Raw genomic sequence first — 13,099 nt, forward strand, 5'->3', positions numbered from 1 at the left:
CGTATGAAATAGCGATATGCAAGAGCGTGTTCACACACAGCACACAGCGCGCCCCCACGCCCCGCAGCCGCCCTCGCCACACCTATCATGCTCCGTCGCTCGCCCGCTCGCGTATTTCCAATCCCTACCGTGATTCAGTTGCGCTAGTGACTGAACCGCGTTAGGTATTGTTATGCATAATAGCGTGTTCACACACAGAGCTATAATATGCGTGGGATGGTGTATTTCAGCATATCGCTCGCCATACTTTCCAATTTGGAACTTACTGAAAAGTTTGGATACTCCTGGTCAATATGATGGGTACTGAGAAAGGGGCGGCTACATGGTCTGGGGCCTAGGGCGGCCAAGACTGCAAATCCGCCTCTGATTATGATACATATCACTAACCTTAACATTAAAGGAAACATAATCAGTTTTGCTGATGATACCGTTATATTATTTCAAAAAAACTGGATGAAAACATTTTATGTGGGTGAACAGGGGCTTAGTACACTTCAAAATTGGCTAAAAATTAACTCACTAACCCTTAATACATATAAACAAAACTAAATATACAACATTTTCAATGAACTCAAAGGGCCAACCAGTAAAAATCACTCGAACTAAAATTACACGAATGCCAACTATAGAAAAGTCAAAAAGCATAAAATATCTCTGGGTAGTAATTGATAAAAATCTTAGATGGGACCTATATATCAAAAGTATCACGGAAAAACTTACAAAACTGATGCATTTCTTTAAAAATCTAAGAAAAGTGGTAAATAAAAAGGGCAGAAAAAATATATTACGCCTTATGTCATTCTTGTATTGAATATGGAATTATAGGATGGGAATCTGCTGAATCTAAGTACATACATAACCTGAACACAATTCAAAAAGGAATCATAAAGACCATACTGAAAGCACCCATAAGAATGCCTTCGATTGAAATTTTCAATATTTTTGATGTACCAAATGTACAACCAATATATGCTAAAAATATTAAATATTGAAACTGTTCAAAAATATTGAATCTTCTAAAATACCGCATATTCATCATATCACAATGACATAAAAAATATTCCAGGTCATAAAACCACATTTGGGCAAAGAAATTATATTTATTTTGCGACGAAACTCCACAACATCCTTCCCCCTGTTATAAAGCGAATAGAAAATTTTAATGATTACAAATCAAGAATAAAAATCTGGCTGAAAAAGATTAATGAAAAAACTCTGAACGAAACATTAAAAACAACATAGAAAACTAATAAAACAGAAATGAATAACTTTAATTCGCCTCAGCACAGGTCACCCTAGTGAGGACTAAGAAATACAACTTGCTATAGTAATAATTTGTATAGCGTCACTTTTGTGAGATATCACCTAAGGGGCACTTTACAGTTGGAAAACATGTATTTAACATCATATTTTGTATGTACAATGTTATAAAAAATTTTAAAATCTGAACATACATTATAAGAAAGGCTAGAATATTCTTTCATTATATTTTAGTAGATAATTACTAAATAATAATATTATCCCAGCTTATTATAAGTAAAGCAGCAAATTATAACATTACATATTCTTCTTATTAAATGATATTTAGTAGATAATTACTAAATAATAATATTATCCCAGCTAAGTAGTCAAGCAGCAAATTATAACATATTTTTATTAAATTAAAATAAATTAATGATATTTAACATATTTTTATTAAATTTAAATAAATTAATTATATTTAAAATATTTTTATTAAATTAATGATATTTAACATATTTTTATTAAATTCAAATAAATGGAAGAATCTAGGTGTAAGTAGTTTTTATTAAACCATTTTACAATACACAACTTCATTAAATTTGACACTAACAACATTTGGATCAGTAGACGGATAAACTTTAAGGTAGCTACATTTTACTACATGATACTCAAATTGATACGAAATATATGTCTCGGAAAATAGCATTCTTCATCAAAATTTCTTATCTTCAGTCTTTGGATTAATTTTGTATCGAAAATACTATATACCTGACTTCACAAGGCTTCATTCCCAAGTAATACTCATTACAATTTGGGAGATGATAAAACCCATGAATACATTCTCAGAAAAGTTATGCGCTTAGAATATATTATTGGTTCCTTTCAAAGAAAATTCAGAAGAAAACTAAGAAAAAGTTAAATAAGACTTATTTACAAAAAAAAATACAAAGTTTATTCGCATTTTTTAAAATTTTGTCCCAGTATCTTATAACCTTTTTTATCCGCTGTCGTGTTCCGACTATGCACAAATGGGTAGTTTTAGCTTTTTTAACCAAATTTTTACAAACACAAGGCTTAGAAAATCAAATTAGAAGATTAGGGAAAATTGTATTTATTCCTTCACTATCTATGGTTAAAATCGTAAATAAGTTATTTTTACTGGATAAAAACTGCATTTAGAACCTCAGCGTTTTATTTTGCATCGAGTATATATTTATGCATTTCATTTTTAAACACACCTTCACAAGCAACTAATTAGCACAAAATTACAAAAGTGATTGTAGCACAGATATACTGAAGCTAAATCTTCGCCATACTATGCACGACGGCTAACAGGTAAGCAATGGTATTAAAAAAATAATGGTCACCAGTTAGTAGATATTTAGACTTTTGGTTCAGATTCATTGGACCGATAACGATGTTCCACTGAACAGAAATTCCCAAATAGTGTGGGAAAGAAAACTGATGTTGCCGGAGGATATGATGAAATTTATAATCTGATAAAAAAGAATTTGATCAATTTCACCAGAAGTAAGGGAAAATGAGCTTACTCCGGGCACTTGGTCACGCCCACAGCTTACTTCTATCGGTTTATCTCTTCAGTGTCTGAATGATTTTGATAGAATAAGAGGCAGTGTATATTGTTCAATTTTCCATTATTGTATTAATTTTGTGAATAATTATAGTCGTCTGTGGAATAAAAAAGTAAAAAAGAATAAACAAAATAAATCATAAAAACTGCACCACAGTTGTCTTACTTAACTCAATTTCCATCGTTGTACATTATGTACAATGACACGCAAACTCCAGCAAAATATTTTGTATTTGTAAATAAATTGAATTTTATATGTTGAAATTTTTTCAACAGGGGTTGGTGCAACGATAAATAGGCAACTCTTAATCACCTTTTTCACAAAAAACTTTTAATTTCTCGTCCATGAAATAATATAACGTGTTGTGGCATACATGGATGAGTTTTGTTGAACTTTGAGTTTTTTCAAAGTTTGATTCGGAGTTACCTAGTATTAGTAATTACCCCTGGATATGTTTCAATTATATTAAGAAGAAATTGTTACTTAATATGTATTTCACTTGGATATAACTTTTTAATAATAAGGCATAAATGGACAATTCTAAATACTACACAGTTGCCATAGATTACACCTACTCATTACAAGTTATCAAGAGTAAATAAATGTAACACGTGTAATTATTTATGAAATAACATGTAGATACAAGAACGCCAACATGTTACTAACATTCCATTGACACACACTTTTAGTAAAATATATAAACTTACAAGCTACTTTATGTTGAATATAAGAGTTTTATCTACAAGATTAATAATTAGTAGTAAGATTATAGTAAAATGTTTTTAGAATATTCAGAATAATTGATTCATAAGGTATCCAAATTCCACATAATTAATTTAAGGGTTAGTTGTTTGCAGGGCCGGCCCTGTGCGGGCGCAATTGGAGCAGTCCTTTCTGGGCACTGAATTTCCAAGGCGCTGATAATACCTAAACTACCACATCGCCCTTAAGATTATTTTCATAAAAACTGCACTACATAAAATGCAAATATTATTGATTACAGTGATCACCTCTACCTACTACCTAGGGCCTAGGCGTCTACTGGTTGGGTGACAAAATTTTACCTGCGCCAGGCGCCGTTTAACTCAGGGCCGGCTTTGGTTGTTCGACCGATCATCAATTTTGTCACAAATCAATAACCAGTTCCATTTAAAGTTCCCTTTAAACGCCGATTCTTGGATCGTTTTAACTTTTGATAAAATTGTGATCAGCCATCAAACCAATCAATAATATCATGACCATTATGCCTGAAAAAATGCTGGAGCGGGCCAAGTATCTTTCAATCAGGACCATCAAAATGTAAAAAATGGGGCTGATTGTCTATTTATGACCATGTCAAATGTGAGAGTTAGTCAAACAACTGTCCCTACGTTATGCTGGGGATTTAGATAATGAATAATATATAAATGTAGACACAACATCCAAATAGGGAAGCACTTTTTCATTGAGGAGATATGTTAAAAAAAATCGCCCTTCAAGGGTGCATTTAGACATCAAAACAAATTGTAAAAGGTTTTAAGGTGAAAATATATTTTAGGTGTAAACAGAACAAGGTGGCAATAGTACAGTGAAAACAAAACTGAGAGGAGGAATATTTTGTGGGGTTAGTATATTATTGTAAATCGGAAAGCCATTCATCTCATACTAACTTCTTACATAGCGAAATTAAATGAAAATTTGCACAATCTTTTGACACATTCATTTTAAAATTATAAATACTTAATGTACTACAATAAGCGATAAGGCAAAATTTTAATGGCTAATGAGGTATAGAAAATAGGAAATACAGAAGCTGAAGAATATAATTTTGTCACATTACTTTGAAGTTGCAATAATAAAGATAAGGACACACTGGGCCCACACATGCAACACATTAAAACATCTGGACAACTTACAATTCATGAAAATAGATGCTTTAGGAATACACTTGTCATGCGCAGTTGTGTTGGACATGTGAAAGGTGGTAACCAGATTTAAAGGTGTGTTGAATTGTCATTTTCATGAGATATCATGGAACCGTGAAAGGTGGAGGGGATATGACCAGTATGTTTCTAGATTTAATGTACGTGATAAGGTTGATTTGACATTTGCCCTTGCAAGTCACCCTAAATTTCAATTTCAGAATCATAAGACTGGTCACACGCGTTGGAACCCAGGACACATGTCCTTCTATGTTGTTGTGGGAATGTAGCATCCCATAAGTTGAGAACTTGGGCCCAGTGTGCCCTTGTGAAACGCAGACAAGTTCCACATATTGAAGGATTCAAAGCAAAATTACACTTTACATCAAAAATTAATTAAATGCATCATCCCACCAATTACCAATGGGGTATTTTCACAAACTACGAATACCGTCATAAATGTGTGGAAGATTGAATTATTATTATCATACTAAAAATATGTAATTTTAATATTTTCACTAATTGATTTCAAAAATGACACAAAACGAACAATCTGAAACTGTTCCAATTGGCTACAACGTCATTATGACATAGAAATCGCCAATGTCTGGTAAGACGACTGTCACCGATGTTTCCCGGCATGACATCAACACCACCGAATTCACGTATAAACAAGAACATGTTGTTTTGGCCGCAAATCGAAAATGGTACATTTTAAATCATTGTAGAAAATTTATTGAACAACATAAAAATAAAATGAAAATACTTTCTTTATCACAATTTTTTCAATAATTAAAATAGTGGTGAAAATACCCTATTGTTATTGTTTTTTATAAATATCCTTAAAAAAAACTATATTCTTATTTTGAAAATTTTATTTTTCATTTTTAATGAAAGATGTTATTTTTTATTTGAAGCTAGAAGGGTACAAAGAAATTAATCTGGTTAAAGTAATTTATCTACATAAAGTGGCATCAATTTGCTGAAGGGAAGGTACCATCATCTTGAGTTTCCGACGGTAAGCCGGATCTTCTGCGATGGGATTCTTGTACAAGTAAATTGTAGCGATCTTCTTGTTGTCCCTCAGGTTGTCAATGCTGCTCCAGTCCGCCACCTGATTGTCATTTAACTGAAAATATTAAAAAAAAGAAATGTAAACCCACAATAAGAAACTTACAAAGCTCATGTACTACTTTAGAAACGTACGCAATATACTAAATAAAAATGATCTATATAAAGTCTACTATGCTCTTTGCCAATCACGCTTAGAATATGGGATTATTGGATGGGGATCTGCCTCAAACTTTCACATGAAGGAGCTCGTTAAAACACAAAAAGTAATAATAAAAATAATCCTGAATGTACCCATAAGGACTCCATCAAAAGAAATTTAAAAAAAATTTAACGTGTTCAGCATTATAAAACTGTACTCAAAAAATGCACTACTCAATTTTAAAGAAAAATATGAACACCTTGCTGAACAACACACCTACACTACAAGAACGAAATCCTCAAATCTACTAAACATTCCAAAATTAAATACATCTTTCGGCCAGAAGAACCACTATTTCCATGCTATAAAATTATATAATGCCCTTCCTATTGAAATTAAAAACACCAAGGATAGAGAAAAGTTTAAAAAGGACATCAAATTATAGCTAACTAAACATGAAGATGAGGAAATCATTAAATTTATGAAGTAACCCCAATGCAACCTACAGACAACAAACATAAATACTTTTTGCTTAATATATTTTATATTTTGTGGGAACCAACAAATTAGAAGATGAGTAAATCATGACCAACACAAATACAACAAACTACAGTCCGCCTCGGAACAGGAATACGAAGTGAGGAGGACTGTGAACATACTACATCACTTTATATCTTTTTTTACTTAATATTGTATCATTTTTACATAACATTATATTGCCGTTAAATAAAAAAAAAAAAATAATAATTTACATAAATATTCTTGAGTATATAGAGCAGACCCCATATGATTACAATGTTTTTTTTTCTTGGAAAACGATCTTTACCCAAGTCTTATTCTACAGGACTGAATCTATTAAATACTCAGAAAAAAGCGTTTCATGCACAAAAATGAATTCAATTAGCTGTAGTCAGTTTCAATCCAAATAACTTTGGATGGGTTGGGTTAATATTATGGAATCAAATAGTACAATTAGTTAAGGTTGGGGTGTTTTAGTCTCCATCACATTTGATGACGCCATTTGAGGCGCCATTTTGAATAACTTTGGATGGGTTGGATTAATATTATGTAATCGAATAATACAATTAGCTAAGGTTGGGGTGTTTTATTTGAACAGTCCCCTTTAAACGCCGATTCTTGACCCGTTTCATTGCCGATTTGATGATCATCAAATCTAATTAAAACACCCCAACCTTAGGGTGAAATTATTATGCAATAGGAACATTTCAGTACATACTGGTGGCATGTTACATCATAACATTCTGATAAAGAGTTTAAAAACATATTGTGCGTGTACGGTTATAATCATAAGATGAGACATTGCTACAAATCAGGTACAGAAAGCCTAATTTCCACCTGGAAATAACAGGAGCAATTATGATTATTGACCAATTGTGAAAAACCTACAGGCTAAATATTTTTTTTTATTTATCTCTAGATTTCAAACCCATGACCTCTGGTTCAGGAAACAAAAGTTGCCATCTTCCTATAGACGTTCTTAGTAGCGTTTCAATGATGAAAAAAAAATCGGAAAAATAATCTTTTTTTATGATAATCATACAGATAATCATCAATTACGACAACCTCCAAGATTACAAACTTTCGGAATGAAAACTGTTGTCTCACTAATTAATATCTTTAACTCACCCAAAACTCTTCCAGCTCTGGCAAGTGTCTGACGTTATCGATGACAGTAATCTTATTCATAGCGAGATCCAGTGTGGCAATCAAGAGATTGGTGTCCAGATTTTCAATAGTGGCAATTTGGTTCTCTGACAAGTAAAGCTGGTCTAGCGCGGTGAGTTTCTCCAAGTTTTCAATCTTTATCAGGCGATTGTTTTGGAGGCTTAGACACTCAAGCAAGGAAAGGTCGTCCAGGTTTTGGATCTTGGATATTTTGTTCTTCGCCAAGTACAACTGCTTCAAACCTGTCAGTCCACTAAGGTTTTTGATTTCCTAAAACAATATCATTACATATTATCGTCGTTGCACTTACAAGACCGGTTACGCGAGTTTTACCAAATGGGAAGCGAAAAACCTCCCATTTTGTATTCGAATATGTTAACAAACAACGTTTTAATGAATACTGTACGATAACAGTTAAACTTATGCATATGGCCAAAATTGGGCCCAATTCCTCGATTTCAAAAAAAATTTGGTGTAAAAAAACATTTTGCTGAAATAGCCGTTTATTCAAGCGCAACAATGATAGAGTCGTTGACTTACAAAACCCGCTCTGGAAATAAATAAATTATTAATATTTTTTTGGTAAATATCAAAAGAAAAATGTATGATTATGTTGATATTTTGCATAAAAGGTATATTCAAAATGTTCCAAATAGTTTTTCACAACATGTACAAGATTTAAGAAAAATTCCAGAACGGGTTTTGCAAGTCGACAACTCATATATTCTTTATTCAATTTGGTGTAAAAATATATAATAAAGCAAATTTGATCAATATACCTTTATTTTATTGTCTCCCAGCTCCAAAAGTTCCAATTTTTTCAGATGATCAACATTTTCAATTTCTGTTATTTTGTTTGAGCTCAAAAACAGTTTTTTTAGAGTACCCAATTTTTTTAATCCACCAATTTCTTTAATTCTGTTGAAAGAGAGATCCAGCACTCTAAAATATAAATTATATTAATTAATCAATGAGATAGGGGAGAGGTTACATATGTAGCACTCCAAGGAAAAATATCTAACATAATATAAAATAGAAGTTCTTGCAGAACTTATCGTGATCACAAATAATGAATGAACAATTCACTGTTAATAGACAAAATAGCTATCTCTTGGACACGTATGAAATGCAGGTATGCCGAGCTTGTTTAGCAGGTAATTACTTCAAAGCCTATTTTAAAGGAACGAGTTATATTGATATTACGCCATGGTGTACAGAGGGAGGAACGTATGCTCACAGTTGTTTACCTAACTTGCTCTTTTACATAACAGCTCGTTAGTGAAATCAGTTTCCAGCATTAATCAATCCTCGTTCCACAACAACCCGCCTTTCAACATTGCCCAATCATGTGATAATATACGAGTTTATCTCAATCTACAACAGTATGGCAAAGGTATATCTTACAAAGGCTCAAAATGCCAGGACATCTCTATTGCGAGTTGCAGTGTCCATTCTCGATACTCCGGGTCTATGCTCTTTTAGATTAAAAGTACAAAGAAATTGTTCAGAAGTTGACCTCACTAAGGCTATTTTCTCCCACGCCTTGGTTGGAGTGTGAAATACATTTTTCTTAGACTAAAAATAATTTCAAAGGGACGTGACATTAACAATAGAAATATATTTACAGAATCTTAGGAATGCATTCGCAATTTGCAATCTCTTATTTTATTATGGGTTTAAAATATTAGTTTTGCCTTGGTCAAAGGCATCTTTGCAATTATTACACCCTATAAACCGGGCTATAAAACTGACTTTTCTTTGGAGCTGAGTGCAATAAAATTTGAGATTCTTAAACTAAACCAACATCATTCAAGGGCTTCGGAAAGTAGGTACTTAAGAGTATTGGTCAATGCACATAAACCGACACTTAAACATAAATTTTACAGTAAGAAAAAATTTTTAATCCTAGGATTCGTGACATCCTTGAAAAATATTGTGATTATAAAATACCAGGCTGTTAAATTATTTTATTTGGGATTTTAGATTGCAGGTGTGAGCTAAAAATATTACGTTGTGATAATGTTAATGTTAAAAATAGTGGGAAAATTAATCTTATATCTAAATTATTTGCAATAGGTATTGTCGCATTCATTCTGGAATGAACATTCTGTAAAAATTCTGGAACTGAGAATTCATCAATAATTTCATCTGAACCATCCTGTAGATATCGCCAGTTACGCAAAGAATACAGTGTATCTATCTCACTCTAAAATTGCCCAAATGGGAGACGGTTTTTTGAGGAAAATTTTAATTTCCGTCTGCTTATATGGCCTTAAGAATGTGTACAAATAACTTACTCCAAATTAACGAGGCAATCCAAATTCTCAATGGTAGTAATTTGATTATCGTATAGCTCTAACTCCACCAGTGTGGCGAGGGTATCTAGATTTTCTATTTTCTTTATTAGATTCCAACGAAGACAGAGCCTGAAATTGAAAAAAATATTCATGGTGGAATCCATCAGCGTAAGTTTCAAATGTACTAGCATGATGATACCTGCACTAGCGAAAATGGAAAGAATTTAAAAAAAAAACACCAATGGGTAGAGGTTATGTAGTGTTTTGATCACATTATTTAAGTACGTTTTAAAGCAGTTTGGTTAAGGTGTTATTTTGCACAACAATAACAGCCAATCTTTAACCTTTTAAATGCCAGTAGGTAGAAGTGTAGCTGTGCACAGCAGGCCAAGAATGCGAGTTAACTCGCTCTTGGCACAGAAGCGGTTAAGGCACATCAGTTATTACTTAATATTGCATGTGAAGTTGGAGTATGCACCAAGGAAAGCTGGGGGCTTACCTTGGTACTAAAGTAGAATGGATTAGATTTATCAGAACAGGTCAAAATACAATTATTATAATTGATTGATACAGATAACAAATCTAGGTGTTTATAATAATAAAATAACTTATTAGGGCACCGATTCACAATTCTGAATTGTTATTAGTTCACTTTATCAAGTAATCAGAATTAAGATCTGTGATTTAAGACGGATAAATAAATGATTGACAAAAAGAATCCGGCTTAAGTAGGGTCAAATAATCGTTTTGGGTAAATGTTTCCCTAACCGCCACACTTTTAATAGGCATATGATGGAAATTACATTTCGTTTCTACTTAATTACTAGAAGAAACAACGATTGCGTCGGGATAGATGATGAAAGATGCATAATAATTCCATGTTATTCAATTAAAGTTCAAAATTTACCTTATAAAACGATCCCATTGCCACCATTTTCGATTCTTTTTGCATGGAGGGACACTTCATTTAGTAAGTTTCGTTTCAATCTAAATTAACCAAACTTAAGAACCAATTGGGTACATGTAAACAGTTGTTTCTTGTAGTTATTGTTAAAACAAAGTGTAATTTCCACCATCTGTGCCTAAAAGTGCAGTGATTAAGGAAATAATTACCTCATTTTTAAACGATCTTACCTTTCGATACATTGCAATGGTTCGAGGTTCTCAATTTTTCCAATTCGACCATGATTTAAATCTAGTTCCAAGGCGTCGACATCGATGACAATTATTTCTTGTGTTGACTCATCCTCAGTTTTATTATCAAGTTTATTGGTGGATTCATTCACGACAACTAATTTGTCACAGGGGTCTTCAATTTTGGCGACCGTGTTTTCAACTTCCACTTTCGCAACTGCATTTTCAGGCTCCATTTTTAGGCCAGGACCAGTAGTTAAATCAATTTTGACTTGTGCGTCTCCCGACATGCCAGTATTGACATCCATCGCCTTCAATATACTTTGTAGTATTTGTACGTAGTTTATGCGTATTATTTATCTTACAAGCGGTTATTCAAGATGTGGGATTTCCTGTTGAAATTGGAAAAAATACACTTGGCACGTATAATAATAATTATTAGCGTTATAGAAATTCCGGAAACACGAAAACACGATTTTAAATGTCAAATACCGAAAATGATAATTTATTTATCTATGGAACTAGGCACATGAATATGGTGAGTGGTTTATTTATGTGAATATGGTTGGTGAAATAGTGACGTTGGTATTGATGGACTTGATAATATGTCCCTAGTAGTCCAAGCGATTACCGTAAAAATCCCATCCCATAGGCCACATGAACCAAATTAGTACTGGGCTTTAACCCCAAATAAGATTAGTTAAAAAAACGCATTCATCCAGATTTCGGCCCGGGAGGAGTCCTGGAAAGCGACGACTTCCGGTGTCATTTTTGGGATGAAAATATCCGACGTGCCACACGAATGAAATCGATGTAAGAATTTAGATAAAAATTCCCTGTTTACGAATATGTCGTTCGGCCGAAATTCGGCCTAGGAGAACCTTGTGTTCTATGCGATTATTCGAGCGAAAAATACCTTTCTTCTAGCGACATTTTTAAATTACCCGTTCGTTACTCGTTCCTCCTTTTCTTTTACATGCATGGTGTTAATATTAAACTCCCTTAAGTATAGTTATAACAGACTGTTTTGCAGTCCTGTAATATTATCGAAGTCCAATAAAAAAGTAAAAATATTTTTTCTCTTCTCTGTTTGTTGGGTTATCCATACCAGAATCTGATAAAATGATATTTGACATGCCAGTAAGTAAAATTTTAGACAAACCATTCAACACTAACTTTACGATCCACGCCTATTGTGCGACACCTATTCCCTATTTTTTTTTCAAAAATTATGCAAAGATGCAGTTGGTACGTGACGGCACACTGAAAATTTATTTATTCGTCAACCGCGGCCGCTAAGCTAAATCGGCTAATAAAAGTCGAGTGTTTAGGTGTATTAAACGCGAACGGTGGACATCGCTCACTTTTGAGAGCTAATTGGTAAATGTTACTCTACTGGAAAAATAATGCGTTTGTAAAAGGTCGTTTGCTTTCCAAAAAAATATCAAAACTGGTAAATAAAACCAAGCGTAGGATTATTATTTGAAAGAATTAATTTTTTTTAATGAGTTTTAAAGTTCCAATAATAACTCGCCTTCATATTTTAAGATTCTCAATTAATATTGTTATTTGTTTATTATATTTTATTTTAAATTATGTGAGCCCTGACGATATTTCTAGTTACGTCCTACAAAAAGTGTTGCCAACGAAGGCGATTTATCGCCATTTAGGCTACTCAGAATGAGGATCTGCGACGAAAAAATCTAAAAGGCGACTGGTCGCCGATCAGGCTACCTTAGTTATTTAAATCAGCCAAATAATAAATAATTGAAATGAAAATTTTTAATTTCAATGGAAAAATGTGAGGAATTTTTCGAAATGGAATTCCGTAGCCAAGGGGGAATCAAGCTCACGTACAATATTTGTGGGGAATATTTGGGCAGAATTTATGTGAGTTCATTAGAATTACTGCAACTGAAATTCGGCTACATTAGGCTACTAAATGTTTGAAAAACGGCGATATTAGGCCAAGATCCGTTGGCAACACTGCCTACAAATACAAATGGTCTATTTCGTCTATGGACTAACCTGTGT

At 33.0% G+C, this 13,099-nt stretch overlaps 1 protein-coding gene across 1 annotated transcript; it reads right to left on the reverse strand.

Annotated features, from left to right (window-relative positions):
- Nucleotides 1-1,080: 1,080 nt before the first annotated feature.
- LOC149426217 (uncharacterized) lies at nt 1,081-11,542 on the reverse strand. The gene is made up of 5 exons (XM_089643608.1): nt 11,066-11,542; nt 9,932-10,060; nt 8,414-8,576; nt 7,596-7,904; nt 1,081-5,864 (listed from the first exon to the last, which is right to left on the reverse strand). The coding sequence occupies exons 1-5, from the start codon at nt 11,371-11,373 to the stop codon at nt 5,691-5,693; spliced, it is 1,083 nt and encodes a 360-aa protein (XP_089499734.1). The 5' UTR covers nt 11,374-11,542; the 3' UTR covers nt 1,081-5,690.
- Between the last annotated feature and the right edge of the window lie 1,557 nt (nt 11,543-13,099).

This window comes from Hesperophylax consimilis, chromosome 1 (assembly GCF_061612785.1).
Source record: "Hesperophylax consimilis isolate HC1 chromosome 1, BYU_Hcon_1.0, whole genome shotgun sequence".
NCBI classification, from domain to species: domain Eukaryota; kingdom Metazoa; phylum Arthropoda; class Insecta; order Trichoptera; family Limnephilidae; genus Hesperophylax; species Hesperophylax consimilis.

Coding starts and splice junctions, on each gene's coding strand:
- LOC149426217 (XM_089643608.1), bottom strand. CDS start 11,373: ATGGATGTCAATACTGGCATGTCGGGAGACGCACAAGTCAAAATTGAT. Junction 10,061..11,065: donor CCATTGCAATGTATCGAAAG/GTAAGATCGTTT, acceptor TTTCAATTTCAG/GCTCTGTCTTCGTTGGAATC. Junction 8,577..9,931: donor GATTGCCTCGTTAATTTGGA/GTAAGTTATTTG, acceptor TTTATATTTTAG/AGTGCTGGATCTCTCTTTCA.